The following is a 27,371-nucleotide window of genomic DNA, read 5'->3' as shown; positions in this document are numbered from 1 at the left end:
GCTACCAGTGTTTGTTCCGCTATCATGTAATCAAACAAAGGATTCTTCGTTCTATGTATTTTGCAATATATTACATTTGTCTATTTTAAGGGTCAGTTGCCACTCCCTGCACCAAGTGCCCAGCCACTGCAGATCTTCCTGCATTTCACCGCAGTGTTCTAATGTTGCAACTTGTTGTTTCTGCAAGATATTTATATTTACTAATTCGCTGTAGTTTACCTATTTGTGTTTCTATGTATTTTGGTGGATGTTTTATATTTTTCATGGATGTTGTCTTTTAGCTAGAAGTTCTGAAAGTATTTCTACTGGCTGTTCTTTCCAGAAGGTTTATTTTTGTAACTACGTTTCTCATATTTTCTAAAGGTATTGCAAAATCGTTTGTGGACACCAGGGACTGTACATTAATTCCATTTGATCTCCTTCCAAGAATTTAAGTTTTGTGATTTTTTTATCTCAGTATTCCTGATTCTAACCTCCGTTTTTTTCTTAAAAAGTCATGATTAACCATTGCAATACCAACAAGGGGTGGAGTACTTTATGCGGGCCTCTTGAAAATATTTAATCTAGCCAGGAAGTGCATATTTTTAAATTTTGAAAAAAATAGTTATTACTCTTAACGAAGTCTTCTTCCAGATTCCAAAAGTGTTTCAAATTTTTCAGTTAAATTTAATCCAAAAAGTTAAGTCGTAGTAGTAGATGTGAATTTTCACACTGAATATCATATTAATTATTTTTAGTCTCAGGAGCCTACTTACACATCAATATATATGTAAAAAGGATGTTGTGAGTAAAAGTAAACAATTTTTAAGGAAATTTGTATTTTTTTTTCTGTACTGGCCTTAAGGTACCTCTCCATGCGGGTATGTGTGTTCCTATTATTAACAGTGTGCTAGAAGATATTTTCAGGCCCTGGACCCTACTTATACAGCGGTGCCTCTTTAAAAATTATACTGTTAATACAATTCACCAACGATTAACAAATTTTGTGTTATCTAATTTTTTAGAGTGGGCATAGAGTACCCACCCCCTCCCTCGGTATTGCGAGGGTTAAACAGTAAATATGACAAGCCATCTGCTTGTTTAACGTCAGTTGTAACCAGGTATAGAAGTATGAAACCGGAATTTCGCTGTAGGTGGTGCTAGACCGTCAGTGTAGGGCCCGTAAGGCCGCGTCTGCTGCGCCAACTGCTTCCTGTGACGGCTGACGACGAATGTCAGCACACAGTAACCCAAGTTCTGTTCATCGGTATCTGTTTCAAACCGGTAAACATGTCGAGGTTTGTGTCTACGAACTACGATTTGCGAACAGCAGTGGATCTATTATCAATCGAAGAAAACTGCTGCAGAATCGCATCGAATACCTGTGGAAGCTTTCGGCAAACATGCTCTTGGGAAAACACAGAGTTTCCATTGGATTTTGACGTGAGAAACGACGCGCGCGACAAACCACCGAAAACGTTCGAAGACAAATGGTTGCAGGCCTTATTGGATGAAGGTGATACCCAGACTCAATTGGAACTCGCAGAACAATTGAATCTGACGCAGAAAGCCGTTCCTCTTCGGTTGAAAGCTGTGGGAAAGGTGCAGAAAGCGGGAAAATGGGTTCCGCACGAACTGAATTAAAGACGGCGAGCAAATTGAAAGACCACTTGTGAAATGCTGCTCGCCAGATACAAATAGAAGTTTCTCCATCGAATAGCGACAGGTGATGGGAAAGGGCAGATTTTGAGAACCCTAAGCGTCGCAAATCGCGGGTGATTCCAGGCAAACCGTCGACATCCATTGCAAAACGAAGTCGGTATGGAAGGAAGACAATGCTATGTGTTTGGTGGGATAAGAAAGGCAATATCTATTATGAGCTGCTAAAACCTGGTGAAACTATTAACACTGATCGCTGCCGACAGCAAATGATAGATTTAAATCGAGCGTTACGTGAAAAACGACCGGAATATCGGCAAAGGCACGATAACGCTCCATCACACACAGCGAAATTGCTCAGGGAAACGAGCGAGGCGTTCAGTTGGGAAATTCCAGGGCACGTGGCTTATTCTCCAGATTTGGATCTGTCCCATCCGTTTGCATCACTAGGTCAAGCTCTCGCTGAACGACGCTCCAGTTCATTCGCAGATGTACGGAAATGGCTCGCTGACTGGTTCGCTTCAAAAGAAGAACTGCTTTTTTGGCGTAGCATTCGTAGCGTGCCAGAGAGGTGGGAGAAACGCATAAATAGGAATGGAGATTGTTTTGAGTAAAATATTGTTTATCAGTTTCAAACAACAGGCGTGTAATTATTGCGAGCAGATTCCGGTTTCATACTCGTGCACCTGATATTTCAAATGGATATTTGCCCCATAAGTTTCACTTCTGATATTGTATTTGTTAGTATTTCTGGCAGAAATTTTAGAGTTCGTTAAATAGAATTTTGAAAGGAAGACAGTAGTGAGTCGGAGCGCTCGCGCGCGCTTGTGCAGGTGACGGCGACGGACAGCGACGTGGGCGACAACGCGCGCATCGCCTACTACCTGTCGGACGGCGAGCGGCAGTTCGCGGTGGACGCGGAGACGGGCGACATCACGACGGCCGAGGCGCTCGACTGCCCGCAGCAGTCGTGCGCCAGCGCGCGCCCCGGCGGGCTCGGCGGCTGCCCCAAGAGCTGCGTGTTCACGGTGTTCGCGCGCGACCACGGCAGCCCGCGCCAGGACGGCCGCACCTACGTCACCGTCAACCTGCTCGACGCCAACGACCACGACCCGGTCATCAAGTTCCGCTACTTCCCGTCCACGTCGGGCTTCGCGACCGTGGACGAGAACGCGGCCAACGGCTCGGTGGTGGCGGCCGTGTCGGTCGTGGACCAGGACGAGGGCCCCAACGGCGAGACGACGGTGGAGATCCGCGCCGGCAACGAGCTGGGCCACTTCCGGCTGGATTGCACGCCCAGCTTCGACATCGTGCGCGTGCACGGCGTGCTGGACCGCGAGCAGGTGAACAAGTACAACCTGACGGTGGTGGCGGCCGACCGCGGCTCGCCGCCGCGCACCGCCACCGCCTTCCTCATCGTGCACGTCAACGACGTCAACGACCACGAGCCGGTGTTCGCCAAGAGCGAGTACTCGGCCGTGCTGAGCGAGCTGGCGCCCGCGGGCAGCTACGTGGCCAGCATCGCCGCCGCCGACGAGGACTCGGGCGTGAACGCGCGCATCTACTACGCGTTCGTGTCGGGCAACGAGCGCGGCTGGTTCGCCATCGACGAGGACTCGGGGCTGGTGACGACGCGCGCGGCGCTCGACCGCGAGGCGCAGGACACGGCCGAGCTGCGCGTGTCGGCGCGCGACGGCGGGCCCAACCCCAAGTGGGCCTACACCCAGCTCAAGGTGGCCATCCTCGACGAGAACGACGAGCGGCCACGCTTCTCGCAGGAGCGCATCGAGGCGAGTACAGCGCGCGGCTCTCTCCCTCTCCCCCCCCCCCCCCCTCTCTCTCTCTCTCTCTCTCTCTCTCTCTCTCTCTCTCTCCACACTCACTACACTCCCGCGGTTCACTGTCACTTTAACAAAAAGCCAGTAAGACGTCGCAGTTTCCTCGTATTTTTAGAGTGCACCGTCACTGTCAGTATTGCCCTTAGAAGCATTTTACCCTACCTCGATGTCTTACCGTACGCCCAGATTATCGCTGTAAATGTACGGTGACAGATTGCATCCCTACGAGCAAAACTCTCAGTCACCGTACTCACTTGTGCCTCCCCGTCTCGCAACCACAACGCTTAACCGACCGTTACGGTTACGAGGCGGAGTAGCACCAGCCACACTTAAAACAGAATCGAGTCTCCAACCTAAAACCACACGTGGTCCGTCAATAACGGCACGAGAAGCGATGCCTTTACTCTTCTCTCTGTAACAGCAATCTTCAGCTCCACGTTCTCTACACCCTTATACTCGGTCGCGCGGGAGCGACGACGACAACGATAACGACGCCCCACTGGAAGGAAACACCACCATCGGGACCTCATGGCTGGCTCTGAGCACTATGGGACTCAACATCTTAGGTCATCAGTCCCCTAGAACTTAGAACTACTTAAACCTAACTAACCTAAGGACAACACACACCCATGCCCGAGGCAGGATTCGAACCTGCGACCGTAGCAGTCCCGCGGTTCCGGACTGCAGCGCCAGAACCGCTAGACCACCGCGGCCGGCTCGGGACCTCATATTTTAAAGATAAAAAAGCACATTTGCACGATATCGGCCCCTGCAGTCGCCTCCGCGCGAAAATTTTGGCCGTAATCGTGACAGTACATAGTTACCTCGTTTTGACAGCACAGCTTTTCAACTTTGGCGCACTCGGGTTGTTTGTCACTCGCTGTGACCATTGGCAGCCCCCTGGCGCCCGGGCCCCAACTTCTGCACCGCGGAGTCGCAACCGGATCCCACTCACTTGCGTGACGTTGCAGGCGAGGCAGGGGGAGGGGGCAGGCGGCCACTTCTGCCCGACGTGTCTCGAGATCTTGTTCCAAAACACGTGCCAGTCTACGTCAAAAATAGTGTGTAATATGAGCACGTAATATCTCGACCTCAGACATATGTCTTCGTTCATCCATATTTAAATTGGATCATGGTGGAACATCACCTGGTATAATATTGATTAAAAATGGAACTCCTCCAGATGTACTTAAGATTTCATATTTACTTGGCTACTAGTTTCGACGTTGCGTCAACGACATCTTCAGGCCCTATACAACACACCATACATAAACCAAACAATGTGACACATCAGTAGTCCTTGAGCTATTGTACAAAATAAATATATTACAAATATTATACTAACGATGATTTCATTAAAACTAGTTACATTTCGTTCATTTTCATTAAGATGCAATTTACCATGACATTATTAATTTACGTGGTACAAACAAGTACAAATGAGGCTATATATACACGGTTATTTCTATTAGAGATCAATACCAGACATTTGAATGAAATCGGGGTATATGTAAGTCTAGGTGGCAAACCGTTACTCTTATAGAGATAATAATATAGGCATGAAACAGTACTAAAATTGAGTTAAAAGCGAATAATAATACTCTAAACCCTTCTTTGTGTGCACAATTTAACTAACGGGAAGAAAAATATGCATTCTCAATCAGACATATGTAAGGTATGATTCCATTGTTTATAAAGAGTGGAAGGTGGAAAGGAGTTACGTTTGGATAACACTGTATCGTCATCACTATAAAGTAACAAAGTGAAACAGGTTACTTAAACAACATCATTCATAATGATACGAAACACAAGTGAGTAGGAACTGGAAGAATGGCATGGAACACAGTTAATATATTAAAAGGTAGTCAATGGTGTAAAATAAATACACATGAGTCAATTCATGAATCTAATAATTCCAACAAAACTTTAAGCTAATATGCCACTAAAATGTACCAGTTCAGTGTCGGTGCCTGATTTATGACCATGACCCAGGTCTAAAATAATCTAATTCTAATAGGCCTGCATTAGTAAAAGAACGATCAAGTACATGACAGTGCTCCAAATAGGGCTAAACAGGTGTTGTCAGTCAAAACAGTTAGTCACATATGTAAAATACTTGTAGTTTCTTTAATAATTAATTACCAAAGAAGAGTACACAGTAAGATATACAAACTATAATTCTCCTATTGTTATACGCCTACGTAATCTAGTCAAGGGTTGAGCTAAGTCAACAACAATCACTGAAACGCCCAATCACCCACTCACTTGGACGACTAAAGTCTAACATTTAGCCGGCCGGAGTGGACGAGCGGTTAAAGGCGCTACAGCCTGGAACCGCACGACCGCTACGGTCGCAGGTTCGAATCCTGCCTCGGGCATGGATGTGTGTGATGTCCTTAGGTTAGTTAGGTTTAAGTAGTTCTAAGTTCTAGGGGACTTATGACCACAGCAGTTGAGTCCCATAGTGCTCAGAGCCATTTGAACCATTTTTTTCTAACATTTACAACATCACTACGCCACAAGTTCTCACTCAGGCATATGTGTTCGATATGACCTAAACAATATTCTCTTATTGATATTCTGTGGCTACATACAAGTGTCAAAATCAGATTAATAAAACCCAAGCGACTGAAGAAAAAAATGGTTCAAATGACTCTGAGCACTATGGGACTTAACATCTATGGTCATCAGTCCCTTAGAAGTTAACTAACCTAAGGACAGCACACAACACCCAGTCACCACGACTGAGGAATTACTATGAAATGAGGATAACGATTTTCCACTTGCAAGTTAGTCTGGCGAATCACTTTCGAGAATTACGTATCTGCAGCAAATGTGCTTCACTTTCACAAAGAAAACCCAAAGAAAATAAGGCACGACAGGGAGTTGATAATTAAAGAGCGTTTCGCTACTTCCTTAATGGCACATTGATTCGAGTCATGCATTTACGCTGCGGTTGTGAATCGCAACATAAAAAAATGTGCAAAGCAGAGAGCGTCGAGCACCAGCTTCAAGCTAGGAAACGCGCACTTTCACACAGTGGACAAAGCACGCTACAGAGTCACTGAAATATTTCAAGTCCACTCCGCAGTACTCTGCTTGGCTCTTACCCGGTAAGTTGTCTCTGGACTTGACAACGAATTGTTTTGCCAGACACACTCACGCAGACGCCATTACACTGTTGCTAGTAATGGTGGCCGTTGAGCAGCGCAGTGCGAACCTGTCCAGGTAGAGGTCTGTGACACCCGCCGCCCCTTTGCCATCTCTGTTTTGATCGCCCTGCGACCACGGCGACGTCACGGAAGGACTACACTGTCTTCCTACCCTAAGCGGCGCACTAATACATTTTGTTTCAAGTTTTCTTAATGTAAGACAGTTCCTTATTTCTTTCCAAGCTAGATTTAAGACGGATGGAAGAAACTGATTTTTAGATGGGATTCAAATTTAAAACTAGTGTTTTGGCAGCAGACAGTTCGAGGAATTGAGTTCGTCCACGTCCTGCATCCTGCAGCAGCCGTTTGGATCAGCACACATCGGCATGAAAACGTCGTCGAAATTTCGTGTTACTGGGAACGCAGGACTGCTCCGTATTGCTTTTGCCTTCTTTTCTAAGCCACCAGCTATACAGACTTCCAAATTCCCCTATTGTTATTCGAATTATAGCGGTCTTTCTTTAGTACTGAATTTCTTTTAGTTCATTTCCAGTAAATAATTTATTCGACCGCATAGCTTCTTTCTGCTTAGGGACTAAGAATGCTGCAAAAGTTAATTTCGTACAGGATAGAGGTCTGGGGACAAAAGGCTTCACACTGAAGAGCCAATGAAACCGGTACACAAGAGGCGCGCAGAAGTGCCGCAGCCCGATGTGGCACGGACTCGACTGATGTCTGAAGTAATGTCGGAGCCGACTGACACCACGAATCCTGCAGGGCTGTCCATAAATCCGTAAGAGTACGAGAGGGTGGAGGTGTCTTCTGAACAGCACGTTGCGAAGCCTCCCAGATATGCTCAATAATGTTCTTGTCTGGGGCCTCTGGTGGGCAGCGGAACTGACAGAGAAGAGGGCTCCTGGAGCCACTCTGTAGCAATTCTGGACGTGTGGGATGTCGCATTGTCCTCCTGGAATTTGCCAAGTCCATCGGAATGCACAGTGGACACGAATGGGTGCAGGTGATTACACAGGATGCTTTCGTACGTGTCACCTGTCAGAGTCGTATCTAGACGTATCAGCGGTCCCATACCACTCCAACTGCACACGCTCCACACCCTTACAAAGCCTCCACCAGCTTGAACAGTCCCCTGCTGACATGCAGGGTCCACGGATTCGTGAGGTTGTCTCCATACCCGTACACGTCCATCGGCTAGATGCAATTGGAAACGAGACTCGTTTGACCAGGCAACATGTTTCAGTCATCAACAGTCCAATGTCAATGTTGACAGGACCAGGCGAGGCGTAAAGCTGTGTGTCGTGCAGACATCAACGATACACGAGTGGGCCTCCAGCGCCAAAAGCCCATATACGACGATGTTTCGTCGAATGGTTTGCACGCTGACACTTGTTGATGGCCGAGCAATGAAATCTCCAGCAATTTGCGGAAGGGTTGCACTTCTGTCACCTCGAAGGATTCGCTTCAGCCGTCGTCGGTTCTCTTCTTGCAGGATACTCTACCGGATGCAGCGATGTCGGAAATTTGATGTTTTACCGGAAATCTGGCATTCACGGTATACTCGTGAAATGGTCGTACGAGAAAATCCTCACGCCGACTATAATACCACATTCGGACGCACTCAAATCTTGATAACCTGCCATTGTAGCAACAGTAACCGATCTAACAACTGCACCAGACACTCGGTGTCTTATACGGGCGTTGCCTGTTCACATATCTTTATATTCGAATATGCATGCATGTACCAGTTTCTTTGGCGCTTCAGTGTATTTGGTGCAGTAAAATTTACAAAAGAGTGGCAACAGCTCGGCATTTACCTTCTTTTTATCGTAGATGTAATTTTGTGTCACCAGTGCAGTGGTCTGGACTATTTCTCTGTGGTCTCCGTGTCGGTATTGCTCGTGCTGCCGTATCCGCAGCCCGCTACGCGTCGGCGCGCGAGTGCGGGAGGTGGAGTGAGAGTGAGCGCCCCCTCTGGCCGCAGGTGAGCCTGCCGGAGAGCGCTCCCGCGGGCACGCTGGTGGCCATGCTGACGGCCGAGGACGCCGACCAGGGCACCAACGGCTCGGTGGCGTACGAGCTGCCGCGGCCCGCCGACTACCCGGGCGCCTTCTCGCTGGACGCGCTCACCGGCCAGCTGACGACGCGGCGCGCGCTCGACCGCGAGCAGCGCGCGCGCTACGAGGTGCGGGTGGTGGCGCGCGACCGCGGCGTCGCGGCGCCCGCGCTCTCCGCCAGCGCCACCGTCGTCCTCAGCGTGCTCGACGAGAACGACAACAGCCCCGCCTTCTACCCCGCCCACTACTTCGCCACCGTGCCGCACCACCTGCCCGCCGGCGCCACCGTCCTGCAGGTAACGCCACAGGCGCCTCCTCTGCCCCTCCTCGAATCCCTCTCTCTCTCTCTCTCTCTCTCTCTCTCTCTCTCTCTGCCACCGACACCGGGCCGGGTCGCGGGCCCTATTCTGTATCTTTTGGCCGCTCTGCCGATCTGTTCGGTAAGCGAGCGCATCGAACGGTCTCGTTTTCGAAGGAGAGACCCGGCGTAAGCATTTCGGAATTGATGCCGAACGGTTCTAGCGAACCGAAACGCTGTCGTCTGTTCTCCTCGCACCGACCGACCGAAATCGATGTGTTGCAGGTCCGCGCGTGCACACTACAGCGTCCACAGTGGCACGAACCCGAAGCGGCTAGCAGCCGACACGAGCACGCTATTCTTAGCAGTACCGAAAATTGTGTTTAGAGTACGTACTACTGTCCGAATTTCGATGACGACGTGCTTCCCTGCATATATAATAACGATAGAATATTTGATTGTGTTATTCTCATTCACATCTACGTCTTGTTTTGGACTTTACATTTCGAAATATGACCTAGGAATGGAGTGTAGTACCATATTGTACAAATACATCTATAAAAACATCCGAAAAATACGTCATTTTTCTGTTTTCCGTCGTTTCTTAGTTACTTCAAAATTCGTGCAGGTGCGTTTCGTTTATGCAACTATCTGAAGGCAGTTTCTTTATTGCCATACGCGTTTCGCTTCTTTTACTTGTGAAGATGTTTCGTAAATTTAAAAAAGTGAAATGTGTATAGCAATAAACAAACTGCCTTCAGTTAGTTGCATAGCCGGACCGTACTTCCGCGAACCCGAAAAAATGTTTAAGAGAGTGCCAAAGAGTTAGAAGATGCATAGAGTGTGGTTGTAAATCGCTCCAAGAGATCCAAATGATGAATTAGCCTACTTCCCTGTATGATACATCGACGATTTGGTTCTTTAAAAAATGCCTTTTCGGGAGGGTATTGTGAGTGCAGCTATCCAAGTTCGTCGTAATTTATAACACGCATCTGGTGAATCAAAACGTTTTATATATGGTCGTATAGTCTATAATATTATGGTGGAGATGTTTCATTTCTGCCTACACTTGCTAAGGATTCGATCGCAGATAAATACTTGTGACAAGCAAGAGGATTGCTGTTAGTTTCACTCGCAGTAATTCAAGTTCTGCTGTTAGATTTATTATAGAGGGGAGCCAACTCTCTAATCTAACACGCTGGAGCTACCGTGCCGGCGCCCATTTGGGTACAACAACTCGCATCCACTCAGCACTTTACTCCACATAATTCCAATCGAGAGAGACGCAGGCTGACTTCGTTGCCGAATGATGAGGGCGAAAGCCGTAAATGCATGAAATTTTGGAAGATTTCCTCTGTCAGGCTTCACGAATTTCCTTTCCATTCTCACTTAAAAGTTTTCAACGCGTTTCCATAGTTAAATAAACCATTTGCGGAAAAACGTAAGCTAAGTCTCTAGTAATTTCAGCTAACACTCGTATGATATACGTAAGCAGAGCTGACCTTTTGAAATTCAGTTGTTTTTAAACGCTTAATTACGTAAAAATAACAGGTATTTTCTGAGAATATTGACCGAAACTGTTTTTCTATGTTATAATCATTCACAGTAACAACAATACAAACCACATTTCTAACAAAGGAAAAGAGAGTTTACATTTGGATGCGTTCTGGTGAGTCTTCAGTAAAACACAACCAATAAATCCTAAACTAAAACCACACCGAATCGAACGAGTGGCCATACCGAAACATAACCACCTCTCAGTGCAGTTGTCGGAGAAGCGGCGTCAGGACCGATCGGTAACAGGTCTCAGAAGCTTATAGAATAGCGCCTCCGAACGAAGAACCCAAAATGACGTCACTACCGAGGCTAACCTACCGCCCCAATCGGTATGAACGATACAGAATAGGGCCCCCAGCAGCGTGCACATTCTCTGATTCCAGTGCTGATCCCATTTTGCGAGTCGACCCATTCTTGACAGTGCCTACTTTTTCAGTGCAACAGCCAGTTACCGTCGACAAAAAGTTCTCTGATCTGCACGGTCACAACCTCACAAACCAGAAAAAGATGGCGCATCTCACAGGAGTCGGGAAGCACGGGCGGTCATCCGAAAGGCACGAAAAGTGGGAAATGTCGTGTGTCGGTGCTGACGTCAGAGGTGGGCAGGAGTGGTTCCGCAATCACAGCAGCGTAGTCGGCCTAAAGGTGTGATAGCGTCAGGTGGCCACTGGTGGGCAAAGCAGCGATTCCCAGCAGGGCTGCCACCTTCCAGGAGGTCAGCTCTCAGGCAATATCAGCATTGCACCTATCTCACTCTTTCTACACTACTATTATGAAAAATTTCCAAACACGATATTTAGGTAACTCTAAAACAAGTGATATTCTCAAATATCGTAAACAACAAATAATGAGTCAATGACGCTGTTGCTACTGATTATATCTTAATATCCTTCTCGTATTAGCTACAGCAAGTGGCGCTCAAAGATAGTTTGATTCTTCAATTCTGTTTTCATTGTTGTCATAGCTAAAAATCCATTTTCCTACCTCTGGTTTGTGGATGGATCAATGTTCTTAAGGCTTGTTCCTACAATAGTGCGTAGAAACCTTCCAGCGAAATATTGCAAGTTTCACCAAATCCAATTTAAGTGTGTTGGTTTTGTCAAGTCGTAAAAGTTTACCTTTGGCTCTAATTTCATAACGCGAAGATATTCCTTTAGTCACTAAAAACTGTCTCGAAACTCAGTCATTTACTTCACGACTTTCCAAATCAGGAAATACGTCGCTAACGGAATATATTGCTTACTGGCTATACGCCCGTGCTTCGCAAAGGAAATGAAAGAAGGGTCTTTCCATACTATCGCTCTTTACGGTTCCGTTCCTCAGTCCGTAAAAACAGAATCCTTATAGGATGATCGTCTCAATAAATTTGTTTCTCCTAGCCAAGAAGTAAAATATAAATGAAATGTATCGAAAGTAGCAGAGCAATTTCATTAAACTGTCAATGCGCAAAGCGAAATCAGTAAATCCATACAACCTAGCCAAATGAACTCGAGTTATTTTCGATTCCCAAAGATAAGATTAGTTGGCGGTACTTAATTCTGCCATTGACATAAACTTCCGATAATACATCTTCACAGAAGTACAAATAAAAAAAATAAAAATAAAAGAACCATCTACTGGTTCTTTGGTGTTCTACGATACTAGTACCGTCATCTATTGGTTCTTTGGTCCACTGCGCATCCGAACTACTAAGCTGAGCAAACTCCTAAAACTTTAAACTACTATATATCTTTTTTACTGCGGTCCCATTTTCATGAAATAAAGCCTGCTCCAAGCTAAGCTGAAGTTAACTCTGAAAACCCCATGAAAATTCATTTAGTAGTTTTGGAGATCAGCATGTTGAAACAAACAGATACGACGGTCCTACAGTCTTATTATTAGTGTACGTGTAGAAGATATAAATGATAAGTGCAGAGATAATTACTGTGCGAATCAGTATTTTTCATTGCTTGCGGTGATAACTGTCAACTGTGGGAATATTGAACCATCCATATTTCAACCCTAACTTTATGATACTCCTGTTTTCGAAGACCTTAGGTTGTGCTTTCAGAATATTCACTATATTTCCTTGGAAGCAGAGGTTAAGAGGATGCTCTTCTCCAATGGAATCCACGAGGCATACCAGTTTCCAATTGCGTACTTTTTTTGGCTCGGTTAGCTGGCGAATGCCTAACTAACGATACAGTGGGCTCTGTCGGACAACTGGGTGCGCCTCGTCAGCAGTAGTTTGAACGTCACATTGCATAACAACTTGCGTATATTTTTTTTAAAAATATGATACCGTCTATTTTTCCTTTGGAACTAGGGCGCCAGCTGAAGCTGCAGACAAACTATCCCCATTGCCTCCATCGAGTGCTGAGTGCGACGGCAGATTCCACGGAGTGCAAAGGCGTGGCGCTTGTCCCTGCGTAGCACCAAACAACTCATATTTTTTTCAGTAGAGACTTCCATCGGGCTGAAGTGGCATTCCGTTACAGATAAGGAACGACACATCCTAACCAGTTCTGCAGCCTAACCTGAATAAATATTTCACCGGCTCTGATTTCGGCAAGTAGCAGCCATAACTTTGCTGTTCTGTTACTCTGCTCCGTCACTCTAGTCTTTTGCTTTTATGATCGCGTTCTAGTCTTTTTTAGTAATCGTAGAACTGTAGGATGTAATTTATCAGGCAACAACGACTACAAAGGACGATAGGAAATGCCAGGTTATATCAGACTGTGCGGACAAATATGCTGCCACGTACGTGACAGACTAGAGTGGCAGAGGCCACACCTGATACGGGATAGCCATAGCCACAGGTATGGTGCCAGTAACCCTGTTACTCACGAGATTGTAATAATGGTATTTGCTACAGTTGCAGATCATACTCCAGATGCCGGGATAGTGACTGTGTAAAGGACAGGGCGCAGCCTTCAACTTGATTGGCCCTCAGGCTTAGACCAGAAATGTTAACTTTTTGCCGCTGTTCCGGTATCATGACAGGGCTGTACGGCAAGACTGTGTGTGGCTTAAGACGAAGCTGGCGGCGCCAGTACGCCACTCTGCACTGGGCTACAGGTAAATGAGACTGGGGAGAGGCACTTAGGTGCGTTTATAAGCAATTAACGCACTTCCAATGGGTGGGTCTGAATTCAAGTGATACAAAGTATACTCTCGCAATCGGAGCTGCGATTTATTCAAATTATTAATGAGAGGGGCGCATACCCTGTGTCCAGTATGAAGAAAATACTGGACGAAATATTTGTAGCAGGTCTAAAATTTTATTTATTGTCAGATATATTAACATCTCCTTGATTAATCACAATAGTATGATAAATAGAAAATCCAGATGAGAAGGCTCGGTGAGCTAGTTTTCTCATAACATGGGGCAGTTAGAAGCAAAGAGGATGGATACATATAGCTTCTCAGAGCATGATTATCTGAGAATAAACTCCAAATAATCCTTTATATGGATATGTCTCATTTAACTGAAATTAGAGATATTCCTAGCTATCTGTGCCAAGCGTGATGATAGTAGTAGTCTTGGCTTTCGTATCTCTTTACGGAGCTCTGGGTAACTTTCTTTGAAATATCACATTCAAGATCTTTATCAAAAAACGAACTGCTGCCGGTTTTCGCTATGAGAATATTCTCAGTTGTTACTTGCACGAAAACGTGATAGCTTGTTTATTTTGCTTACTTTGGATCTATTATGGCCTACGTTATCATATTTTGGGACAACTTAAAGCATCTGGAAAAACTGTTTTTAGTCAACGAATGAGTGATGTAATCCTCATATGGGCCGTAATTTGAGCGTGCTGGAAGTTTTGTTACGCTTTCTGTGTTCATTTACTCGTGTTATCTGCTAAGAACGATGTGTAACGGTATAGTCTGATTCAAAAGGAACTGGAGCATTTACTTGGTGCACACTGGTCGGAAAAGGATTTACTCACTGTGTGCACTTTCTACTTGTGCGAGCCTGTCCATCTCCGAATAACTTCTGCAACCTGCAGCAATTTGAAACTGCTTACTGTATTCATCCCTTGGTCTTCCTCTACAATTTAGCCACCCACTCTTCCCTCCGTTACAAAATTTACTATCACTGATACTCAGTAAATGTACTAACAACGGATTACTTTTTTGGTGAAGTAGTGCCACTAATTTCTTTTCTTCCCAATTCTCTTCAGTACCTCCTCATTAGTTTGGTGATCAAGCCACCTAATCTTCAGCATTCTTCTGTAGCACCGCGCCGGCCGGAGTAGTCGAGCGGTTCTAGGCGCTTCAGTCTGGAACCGTGCGACCGCTACGGTCGCACGTTCGAATCCTGCCTCGGGCATGGATGTGTGTCATGTCCTTAGGTTAGTTAGCTTTAAGTAGTTCTAAGTTCTAGGGGACTGATGACCTGAGCTGTTAAGTCCCATAGTGCTCAGAGCCATTTGATCCATTTTGTAGCACCGCATTTCCTAAGCTTTTATTCCCTTCTTGTCTAAACTTTGTATCCTCCAGGTTTCCTCTCCGTAACAGGTTACACTCCAGACAAATATCTTCAGAAAAGATTTCTTGACGTTTAAATTTGTAATCGAGGTTAACAAATTTCCCTTATCAGAAACTATTTTCCTGCAACTGACATTCTACATTTGGTATCCTCTCTACTTTGGCTTAATCGGTTACTTTACTGTCCAAATAGCAAAACTCACCTGTTACTTTCAGTGTCTCATTTCCTAATCTAAATCTCTAAAATTCGATTACATTCCATACCTTTGTTCTGCTTTTTTTGACGTTCATCTTATAGCCTCCTTTCAGCGGGACAATGTGGTTGACAAAATCCTGTTTTATCAGGTGTAAAATGAAATGCAGTCTCGCGGCATCGTCTTTTTGTCTGCACATGACCTCGGCGCAGTAGTTTAGAGCCTTACGTTACTTATTTGTGTATAGTGTCGGAGATACCTCGTTTTAATGTTTTTTATTTTCTATAATCACTACCAATCTGTGTGTTACATCGTGTTTTGTTTGGCGACGCAGTAGCGATGGTGCATTCGGAGATATCAACGCGAGGTTGGAGCAGCAACAGTCACGAAAGAAGCCGTGTGTTGCAGTGTTACAGAGATCTCAATGCGATTTCATACATCGAAATTTCTATCCTAAATATTAAAGTAAATATTTATTTTTTCACTTCATACATAAAAAGCAGAGCTTTCAATGTGTTTTTACTCCTCAGAAACTACTATTTTTGGAATTGGGAATAATTCTCAGCACACATTTAGTTTGTTTTCTCTTACGTCTTATTTATCGCCTTACTAGATTAGCGCCCGTCCGCTGCGTCGCTCGCGTAGACTGTACGGCCTATATAGATTCTTTTTTTTTTTTTTTTTTAAGTCCAATTTCTGTGTTGTTCATAAATTGTAACACGTTCTAAAATATTCACTCTAATTGAGGCCACAGAAGCATGGTCTTTTCCGATGTAGTTCTGACCAAAAAGCGATTCAAGTAGCCAAAGTCCAAAGTTTTCGTCCATCATTTCTTTTGCGTTCTTGTGGATATATTTCCATTGAAACTTTCATGCCCTAACATATATTTCTTTATGTATAACCGAGAATTGAAATACTAATTTTCATATATTTAGCTTTAATTTTCTTTTAATGTAAATAAATATTATCTTAAAAATTTTCATCCCGTATATCACCTCCTTAGTTGTTGAATTTCCAAAAGCAATGAAACGCATTTTTTTTTTATTTCCAACAGAAAAGCCAAATACAAATTTTCATAGATTTACCTTTGAAAGCCTTTTCATAACGAAATAAGTTCGTAAAACTTTTCATCCCTATTTCACCCTCTTAGGAGTGGAATTTTGAAGAACCCCCTCGTAAACGATGCCTACAGTATAAAATCCGTGCCCTCTCCAAAGTTCAAGTTTCTGTTGGTAGCGGTTTTGGCAGGTCGATGATGAATCAGTGAGTGAATGAGCCGGGGAGGGGGCAGGGAGGCTGGACATTGTCCTTTATACATAGCGGTTTGCACTAAAATCCTGTGTAAACCAGATTTATAAACTGCAGGATATACAGAAAGTGCTAGTATGTTGGTGTCGAGCATATCGTGTCACTTCTTTCACTGTTCCTTACGATTGAGTCTCCGAATCTCTCAACAAACCTCAGTTGCTTACGTCGCCCTACGTGTCGAGCTGTCAAGGTAATACCAAAACGTACTTAGGAGAGATGAATATGGCCTTAAGGCCAAAAGTCACAATAAATAAATAAATGAAATAAAAACAGGCTGCGTACTTCGTGCCTACGTGTACGTCCTCCTCTACAGTGTTACTCTCTTAAGGCTCTTACATTTTTCACAGACGTTAATGTGTATCAATTTTTCTTCCGTATTTTGGTAGACTTTCTCCTTATGGTTTTGCTATTCAGTGGGCAGTGGGAAGCAGCGTTGTGTGGCGCCCCGAGCTCATTTAAATCTCACAACTGACTTTTATCCTACTGTAGGTAGCAGTCTAATGCTGCGTATAACATTTTGTTTAGACACATGTGTCTTGCACTAGCTTAATCGGTTATAATTTTATTGCTGGTATATTTACACAATTTTTTAACCTTATGTGGGAAAGAACGTTCAGATATCGTTTAAATTACTTAAATGATAGAGTGTAGGTTCGCCTCTAGAGCCTATTCTTCCCAGAATAATTATCTTCGACTGTTGTTGTTGTTGTGGTCTTAAGTCCAGAGACTGGTTTGATTCACCTCTCCATGCATCTTCGACTGATACATTCATTTTTCGCAATGAGCAGAAATACGTGGTGGCTTTGAAATTTCAGAAAAACAGGATTCTGTCCGGAGTGTTCCAACACATAGTTCGTGATGCGTTTTTTTCTGTTCCTAAAAGAAATATTTCGCGCCCAGCGCGTCCATAGGGAGAACACAGCTTTCAGGGGAAAGTTAATTGTGCTCCAGTTCGTTAAGGATGTTGCTATCTCTGAGATGTCAACATGCAGTACGGACACGAGTAGCCGATTAAGAAAGCGTGTTCTACAGTCTTGATATATCAACACGCTGCAGGAACGGGACCAACTAGGAAAGAAAGTGTTCTACGTCCTCGGAGATACCAACGTGTGATAGAATCAGGAGCAGCCGGGAATGATGGCGTGTTATTCTGTTTGCTCTGAGAAATTAGCGGACACGGCGACCAGCAGCAGTCCGGGAATCTGCACCAGCCTCAGCTGTTCCGGTGCCAAGCCAAGGCGGTCTGTTCAGAAGGTAACTGTTTAGTTAGCATTACTGGCTGTTAGCTTACACGGAAGACACTGAGGCAGTCACTGGTTTGTGGCTACCTACCGTCTCATGGGGTGCTTGCTACTGCTTGGGAAAAATCAATCGCTGTTCCAATACTAACCAAATCGTGGAACGCTTTCGCTAATGAAATGGGAAACGGCAGATGTTAACGTGCCATTGCTCATTGGCACAATATTGGCTACAAAACTCTTTGGATACTTGATAGTCCATTCTAGAAAATCGTCATTGTCCAACGTGCGTTGTTATCAAGGTGCAGTAATTAAATTTTACTTATACAACATCACGCTAAGAACACTTTAATCCTGATATATGTTTCGAAAAGTCTGTCCCTAACAAGGATACTTGAAGCAGACACAGGAGAATTACACGAAATTTCGAACTGAGGAGGATATCTCTTTCCTTATTTCATCCCTGTAGATCAAATAGTTTTAAACCAATAACATAATTATATTAATTATAGGGGAACAAAGTAAGTATTCCGTTTTCTTAAGCGTAAGGTGTAAGTGCTTCGTGTAGATTAAGTGGTAAGTTTTCGTCTTTTTTATTAACATTGAATCATTTAAATCCATTAGACGACCTTGGAGAAGTAATTATCTTTATCGCAGGAATGGGACGGGCAGTCTGTGCGAGATCTCCTGCCGTCGTCGGCATGTTAAACCCCCTAACTTCCTTCAGCACGGGGTCTGAGCCAGAAAGTGCATCAGTGTGATTGCGTTTGTTATGTAGAAGGGAGCTAGCTTTACCAAACAATTAGGACTGAAACATTCCAGATTTAGAACTATTGATCCCTATTGAATAATGTGAAGTCGTTTGCTCACGTCCACCTGTATATGCAGGCTTATGAAATATAGGGATTTTGACCCAAGTTTGACGAATAGACGCATTGATTCATAAGGATTAATTTATAAATATTTCGTACAAATTCTCGGACTTGTGATGAGCTTAAGCTGTATAAAACAATATCATTGCTACCTAGCAAACAGCCGCCATAACTCGAGAGAGCAGCAGCGTTTAGGGAACACAGCAAGTGGACTGCAGTCAGCGATTGGTGTGGTGCTAACAATAGAGCGGCTTTATCGACACCAACAGGTCGTGGGATCGTATCCCAGCACCGTCACTATTTTTCGCACTGCCTTTTAAAATAGCATTTACCTTTCAATGATGTGGAAATACGCGTTGCGAAATATGACGACAATTTCAGACTGCCAGTTTTTGCTTCCCTCAGATCAGCAATCGCAATTCCACACTTTATTCACTGCAAATGCTTCGAACAGCAGGACCAACTCATCATCGGGCTGTGATGCGTGGTTTAGAATTTGAAAGAACCAAAAGTTTCCCTGTAATCGCTTGAGAACAGTTACATAGCGAAAAAAATGCGAATCTAAAACATGCGGTGTTTTATTTTTTATGCTATAACTAAAACTTCTTCCGAAAAAGCAATTTCAGCAATTTTACCTACACCACAATCTTTCAGCAGCGCAGCAGATGACTCGGCTATTAGCTTTCTGACTTCCCTGAGTAAAACATAGATGTGGACACGACTGTTGCGCGCCACAGCGATGAAGAGTCCACGAAAAAAGAATTTCGGCAATGACGCTCAACAATGCATCACAGTGCGTACTAAGCTTCACAACAGGACTGCTATGACACGAGCTAAACATGTACATCAAGCGTGATTTCTCTTTCATTTGTGCCACGTAGCCAGCCTCTCACATAGTCTGTCTGTAAACTCAAGAGCGAGCAGCGCTTTTGGTGGGGGAAGCGGCCTTTCCCGGAAGAACCCTGCCACCGGGCCGGCCGGTGTGGCCGTGCGGTTAAAGGCGCTTCAGTCTGGAACCGCGTGACCGCTACGGTCGCAGGTTCGAATCCTGCCTCGGGCATGGATGTGTGTGATGTCCTTAGGTTAGTTAGGTTTAATTAGTTCTAAGTTCTAGGCGACTGATGACCTCAGCAGTTAAGTCGCATAGTGCTCAGAACCATTTGAACCATTTTTGAACCTGCCACCGGCCCACAGGGGCACCCAAAGTCAGTTGGCCCTTCCTTACCTGTCTAGCGGCGTAGGTCGGCGTGCTGTCACTGTCAGTCAGTTAACTTTGTATACTCACTGATATACTTCGGTATCCAGAAGTGATGGATAATCGCCCAGCATTGCAAGAAAATGTGCAGAATACGAAGAAGAGGAGGTATCTGCGGAGTAGCGAGCGTTTGTTCGTCTCTAATGTTATTACAACGTGTGTTAAAGAGGCGACACAAAAAGAACTGTTGGCTAATATTACCAGTCCAAATCAAACGGCTGCAATTTTATGCAATTGTCAGCCTCGCCACAATAGGATGCATAAGGAAGGAATGCGAAAATAAGCTGCGTCGTTTACAGGAATCGTCACGAAAGAAAACTAATAATTTTGGGAGGAAACCGATCGTTATAGACAGTTTCACAATCACGTAAAACCTCTGATGCTCGTGGAGCAGCAGCATTTGAACGTATTCTGTCACTAAATCTCTATCTCGGTTACTACTCACCTGATTCTAAGACATATTGCTTATAACATGTGCGCATTAGCTGCCTTAAACACTGCTGAAATTTCCTTCGAAACATGTTCACCGATTGAGGACATCTAATACGAGGTTTGACATACGAGGTGCGTTCACACATCAATTTTTTTTTTAGAACAATGTTTGTTAATCTACAGCAATGTTGTCCTCTTCAAAATATTCCCCATTACATACTATACAATTATGCCAGTGCCTTTTCTAATTCCCAAAACACTTTGGGAACTGTTTCCTCGGGATAGTTTATAGGTCTGTTAACTGTGCATTTTTAATCTCATCCACGCTTGTAAAACCGCTGTCCTTTAAGGCCTACTTTGAAATGTTTATGCCACTTGTATGCCTTTGGTTTACTCATAACAGACTCACCAAAAGTAATACTTAACATTTCTAAAATTTTCATACACTTTATTCCATTCTTATAAAAAAAATTAATACAGGTTCTCTAATCTGTTTTTTTACAGAACAAATAATCGTTGATGCTACCAAAACACATGTAACCTTTTTGACAGCTGACAAAAGAGAAAATACCCAATATGCATAACACTGTACACATACTTTTCAGACATGTTTTCGAAGACAGTGACAAAAAGTAGTACAAATCGGACTAATATAACAAACAAAATTATAAATTCTTGGAACTTTTTTACAATCTTCATGTTGTAAGAAGTGTTAAAGTTTCAATGCAGCCCTTCAAAGAAAACTTCTACCTTTTAGTGGAAACAAAAAGTAAGAACAATCCTTAAATTCTACAGATTACTTGCATTTATGGGGTTCGTTTTACGAATAGCAATAGAGGAACATACATTCACATGAACAGACAGTCGATTCTATGTTTGTAGTAGATTCCTGACTTCCGTTCTTATGTTAATATTATTTACTCTTTAATGTTGTGTTTCCTTATGGTCTTAACGCATTTGTCTAAAAATAAACGTAACCGGGACGCGTCAGTACACGGCGTCGCCACAGATTTAAAGCGCGCGCCGCAGCAGGGCCGGTACTACGCTGTGAAACAGCCTATAGAAGCGCTGCGTGACGTAGCTGGCTGGGTCGGCAGCTCTTTAGTTCACCGACACACTTAACAATACTTACATTGATCGTAAACATATTTCTTATTTACATCAGGATGAGTTCCCGTAATTGCCATGATGTCACTCCAGACACCCATTCCATACGGAACCCATAGCATTCATGCTTCCAGACAACTTTCCTGCCGGACGCTGCTTACACTGCGTGAGTGATGATGTTCACTTACTTAAAGTTGTTTTTTCAAATTTATTCATAACTCTACGCAGTGGCGCGCAAACAAAATACGCTACACCTAACAAGTCGTCTGGCCAAAGATACTTCATGCTACCCGTGTGAAGATGGCCCAGTTACTAATATAAAGTAACCTCATGAAACATGTACTGACTTCAAAATAATTAGTCTCCTGTATAAATTGCAGATATGCAATATGCTAAGAGACACACAACGTCTTACGGAATTACGTCTGATCATTTTAAAAACAGACATGCACCTTTTATTACAGATTAGAGGTTTGTTGCGTTTGAGAAGGCGTATTAAGTGAAATACGAAACATTTTGGAAAGGTGCTCAGGTTAAGAAAGCTTTGATGAGACGGGCTGTTGTAGAATGCTTCAGTCCTGAGCGAAGCACCTGTATCTTAGCTCAGTAATTTTAAAAGTAGTGGTAAGTAAACTAAATCTACCACCAAACCAGACGTCACTCTGAAGTACTGTTCTTTATTAGACAGCATTCGTTGCCTTCGCACGTCCTTAAATCCAGTTACTGGGAGACCTGGTGGACTCGGGACTATGATGCTCTTCGACAGTTTTAAAATGTACGAGTCAAAGTTTTGAGGCAGAGTGAGGATTGCACCTTTCGATATGCAGTCTGACGCCTAACGACCAAGCTACAATTAATAAGGTGTGTTATTCAGACATAAATAGAGATAGTAACTGTTTAAAAGATTAAAGGAGATGTCTGTTCCAACCCACAACTAAATTATGCTGAAATTGACGCTTGGGGCAATAGTGGAAATACAATTCATAATCAATTAAATACTGGTTTAAACTGAATGGTTGTTAGGACCGGGAAGTAAGTAGATGTCTCTTCCAACCCACAACTAAATTATGCTGAAATTGACGCTTGGGGCAATAGTGGAAATACAATTCATAATCAATTAAATACTGGTTTAAACTGAATGGTTGTTAGGACCGGGAAGTAAGTTGCGTATCGTACTACTTCCTTGTCCTTGCGCTTCCAAATGCGGGAATGGAAATGCCGCGCGGGGGTGAAAGGGCGGCGTTATTGACTGTCCTTCACATATTTAGTCATGGAATGACGTGTACAATTTAACCAATCGAAGAGCTTTATTATATTACTAAATTTTTTTCTGTCTGCGAGAACGCAATAGACGTTCTGAGACAGTAGAGCTTCTTCTTGGAGAGCAAATCTTGTAACGATCGAATGTACAACGGTGATTTACCCTGGTTCGGAGACATAACGAGTACGGACGTGTATACTGATTAGCCATTTCAAGAAAAAGAGAACAGCAAAATTTTGAGGTACATAGCATTTTTTGGGTCAACTGAAGAAAGGGATGCAACCAGTCGGCTTTGACCAATCACGTCATAGGTTACTCATAGATATTAATTTCTTTGCTTTCCAGCCATAGATAATAAATCGGTTGTCTGTTGTGAATAAGCGGCATCATTGTAAATTGAAATAAAGGAATGTGCTTTTAAAAGACAGAGCTAGACATTGCGGAAGATTTTTTTCGTTTGCATTGATTTAAATAATTGGTTCTTTCCAATTCATTCGGTACTTAATTTCATTCTTAGTGACTCTGAGATAATTTGGAAGAATAGTTTTTCATTTAGAAGAATTTTCAGTTTTTCGTTCTCGTATATATGTATGGATTAATCTATCCCCATGAATATGGAAGACTTAAAGCAGGATTTGGGCGCAGACATGATGGCAACAATTCGATTTTTGCAAATGTCTGGTCTTCTTGCTGATTGCGTTCGTCGTCGTGAGTGCGGCGAACATATGCGCCTGATATGTGTTCTGTTCGTCGTACTCACGATTTATTCACATGGAGTGTAGCAAGGATCGACTATGGCTCTCAATTAGACGAGGAACATGGTTTGAGGAATCGAAGCTGGCCTGAGGGATATAATAGGAATTACATACTGTTGGTGTTTGAGGTATCCTGTGTAGCTGTGTGTGCATGCAGGTGAGTGAGCATACCGTTTTATAGTGTTGTCCGTTTTGTAGGGAAGTTTGTGAGGAATATATTAAGTGTAGGCGGCCTTTGGGGGGGAGGGGGGGAGGTGGGTGCTATAGTCGAAGTCGTTGAGTCTCATTCTGGCGAAAGAAAGTACAACAGGGTGGAACCTGCGGTGGGATTACAGGTTTCAGATCCAGAATGTGATGTAGTTTTAAAGTGTTGGTGAAATTATTGTAGATCATGTTGCAGAGGGTTCTGTAGTTATTTCCCATGGTTTTTCTTCGTACAGGGATTTGGGGAATAGGGGTTTTCAGCATCTTGTCGTCAATCATAATGTTGAGTTTAGATCTCCATCAACTGGGTTTTGTACTATTAGTATAGAAGGTTATAGGTCAGCCACAAAATCTGTTGTAGGCAGGGAGAAACGACGCATTTTGACACTACAGAGCCATTTAGACGAATATTCATGGAGGCGTAGTCTTCCCGATACACATTGCCTATTAAAGTGTTTCCTTTAAAGTGTTAGGCAAATGTATAGTCCAAAATTTGTTTGTTGATTTCAGGTTGATATGGCGGGTGGGGTGGGTAACTGATGATTAAGGGAAAAAGTAGGTTTGATCGGTGATGGATAAATATTGATTTGGGCTGTTTGTGGTTGATTCATCGTTCTTCATTTTTCTTATTTTAATTTTCTTCTGTGGATTTTTTATATTATTTCTCTTCATTTCGTTGATGTGAACTTCTTGGTTTATATTTTTGTATGTATGTGTTGTTTTTTCGTGAATTTGTGTTCCTTGTGTATGTAATTTTTCTTGACGTCCTTCAAGCCAAGCTTTTGGTTTTTTACGGAGGAGTTTGCGTATGCTAAGTTTATTTTTTTATTTTGTTGTTGTACTGAATTTGTCAATTTTTAAGTATTTCTTTGTCATATCACCGTATATTGTTCTGCGTTAGATATGGGTTCGGCTGCAGAACGGAAAACAAATTTTGCAGTTATTGCTCTTTTTCCCTTTCCTAGTACTAGTATCACAACGATTTTTTCCTGTCTATATCAGCACTATTGACAGCGAAAGGACCGACATACGTAAAATTTGGATCCCGTAGTTCAGTTGACGTATACAGGTCAACTGAAGAATAGGATACTAATGCTAATGACAACGAAGAAATCGACGTACGGTAAATTTGTATCCCGTACTGCAGTTAACCTATACAGATCTACTGAAGGTCGAGATATATATACACAGGGTGGTCCATTGATAGTGACCAGGCCAAATATCTCACGAAATAAGCATCAAACGAAAAAACTACAAAGAACGAAACTCGTCTAGCTTGAAGGGGGAAACCAGATAGCGCTATAGTTGGCCCGGTAGCAGATATCAACTGCGTTTTTTTTTTTAATAGGAACCCCCTTTTTTATTACATATTCGTGTAGTAAGTAAAGAAATATGAATGTTTTAGTTGGACCACTTTTTTCGCTTTGTGATAGATGGTGCTGTAATAGTCACAAACGTATAAGTACATGGTGTCACGTAACATTCCACCCGTGCGGACGGTATTTGCTTCGTTATACATTACCCGTGTTAAAATGGACCGTTTACCAATTGCAGAAAAGGTCGATATCGTGTTGATGTATGGCTATTGTGATCAAAATGTCCAACGGGCGTGTGCTATGTATGCTGCTCGGTATCCTGGACGATATCATCCAAGTGTCCGGACCGTTCGCCGGATAGTTACGTTATTTAAAAAAAAAATGTGTGTGAAATCTTATAGGACTTAACTGCTAAGGTCATCAGTCCCTAAGCTTACACACTAATTAACCTAAAGTATCCTAAGGACAAACACACACACCCATGCCCAAGGGAGGACTCGAACCTCCGCCGGGATCAGCCGCACAGACCATGACTGCAGTCCCTCAGACCGCTCGGCTAATCCCGCGCGGATACGTTATTTAAGGAAACAGGAAGCGTTCAGCCACATGTGAAACGTCAACTACGACCTGCAAAAAATGATGATGCCCAAGTAGATGTTTTAGCTGCTGTCGCGCCTAATCCGCTCACCAGTAGCAGACAAATTGCGCGAGAATCGGGACTCTCAAAAAGGTCGGTGTTGAGAATGCTACATCAACATCGATTGCACCCGTACCATATTTCTATGCACCAGGAATTGCATGGTGACTACTTTGAACATCTTGTACAGTTCTGCCACTGGGCACAAGAGAAATTACGGGATGATGACAGATATTTTGCAATCATTCTATTTAGCGACGAAGCGTCATTCACCAACAGCTGTAACGTAAACCAGCATAATATGCACTGTTGGGCAACGGAAAATCCACGATGGCTGCAACAAGTGGAACATCAGCGACCTTGGCGGGTTAATGTATGGTGCGGCATTATGGGAGGAAGGATAATTGGCCCCCATTTTATAGATGCCAATCTAAATGGTGCAGTGTATGCTGATTTCCTACGTAATGTTCTACCGATGTTACTACGAGATGTTTCACTGCATGACTGATGTCCGGCACATAGGTTGCGTGCGGTTGAAGCGGTATTGAATATCATATTTCATGACAGGTGGATTGGTCATCGAAGCACGTTCACCGGATCTGACTTCCCCGGATTTCTTTCTGTCGGGAAAGTTGAAGGTTATTTGCTATCGTGATCCACCGACAACGCCTGACAACATGCGTCAGCGCATTGTCAGAGCATGTGCGAAAATTACGGAAGGCGAACTACTCGTGTTGAGAGGAATGTCGTTACACGTATTGCCAGATGCATTGAGGTTGACGGACGTCATTTTGAGCATTTATTGGATTAATGTGGTATTTACAGGTAATCACGCTGTAACAGAGTGCGTTCTCAGAAAATCTGCACAAAGTTGCATGTGTGACATTGGAAGAACCGAAATAAAATGTTCAAACGTATCTACGTTCTGTACTTTAATTTAAAAAAAACCTACCAGTTACGAACTGTTCGTCTAAAATTGTGCGCCATTTGTTTGTGACTATTACAGCGCCATCTATCACAAAGCGAAAAAAGTGGTCCAACTAAAACATTCATATTTCTTTACGTACTACACGAATATGTAACAAAAAATGGGGGTTCCTATTTAAAAAAAAAAAACGCTATTCCTATTTAAAAAACGCAGTTGATATACGTTACGGGACGATGACAGATTTTTTGCACACGTTCTATTTAGCGACGAAGCGTCATTCACCAACAGCAGTGACGTAAACCGGCATAATATGGGCTATTGAGCAACGTAAAATCCACGATGGCTGCGACAAGTGGCACATCAGCGACCTTGGCGGGTTAATGTATGGTGCGGCATTATGGGAGGAAGGATAATTGGCCCCCGTTTTATCGATGGGAATCTAAATGGTGCAATGTATGCTGATTTCCAACGTAATGTTCTACCGATGTTACTACAAGATGTTTCACTGCATGACAGAATGGTGATGTACTTCCAACATGATGGATGTTGTTGGTTCAAATGGCTCTGACCACTATGGGACTTAACAGCTATGGTCTTCAGTCCCCTAGAACTTATAACTACTTAAACCTAACTAACCTAAGGACATCACACAACACCCAGTCATCACGAGGCAGAGAAAATCGCTGACCCCGCCGGGAATCGAACCCGGGAACCCGGGCGCGGGAAGCGAAAACGCTACCGTACGACCACGAGCTGCGGACTGGATGTTGTTGTTGTGGTCTTCAGTCCTGAGACTGGTTTGATGCAGCTCTCCATGCTACTCTATCCTGTGCAAG

At 43.7% G+C, this 27,371-nt stretch overlaps 1 protein-coding gene across 1 annotated transcript in view; it reads left to right on the top strand.

Moving 5' to 3' along the window:
- Positions 1-27,371, top strand: part of LOC124803480 (cadherin-related tumor suppressor-like) — a 112,476-nt gene that overhangs the window by 51,429 nt on the left and 33,676 nt on the right. The window contains exons 2-3 of the mRNA XM_047264672.1: positions 2,472-3,428; positions 8,628-8,996. Coding sequence (XP_047120628.1) covers positions 2,472-3,428; positions 8,628-8,996 — 1,326 coding nt within the window. The remainder of the gene's footprint in view (positions 1-2,471; positions 3,429-8,627; positions 8,997-27,371) is intronic.

This window comes from Schistocerca piceifrons, chromosome 6 (genome assembly GCF_021461385.2).
Source record: "Schistocerca piceifrons isolate TAMUIC-IGC-003096 chromosome 6, iqSchPice1.1, whole genome shotgun sequence".
Taxonomy (NCBI): Eukaryota; Metazoa; Arthropoda; class Insecta; order Orthoptera; family Acrididae; genus Schistocerca; species Schistocerca piceifrons.
Note: the sequence above shows the minus strand (reverse complement) of the source record. Positions and strands in the feature narration are given on the sequence as shown.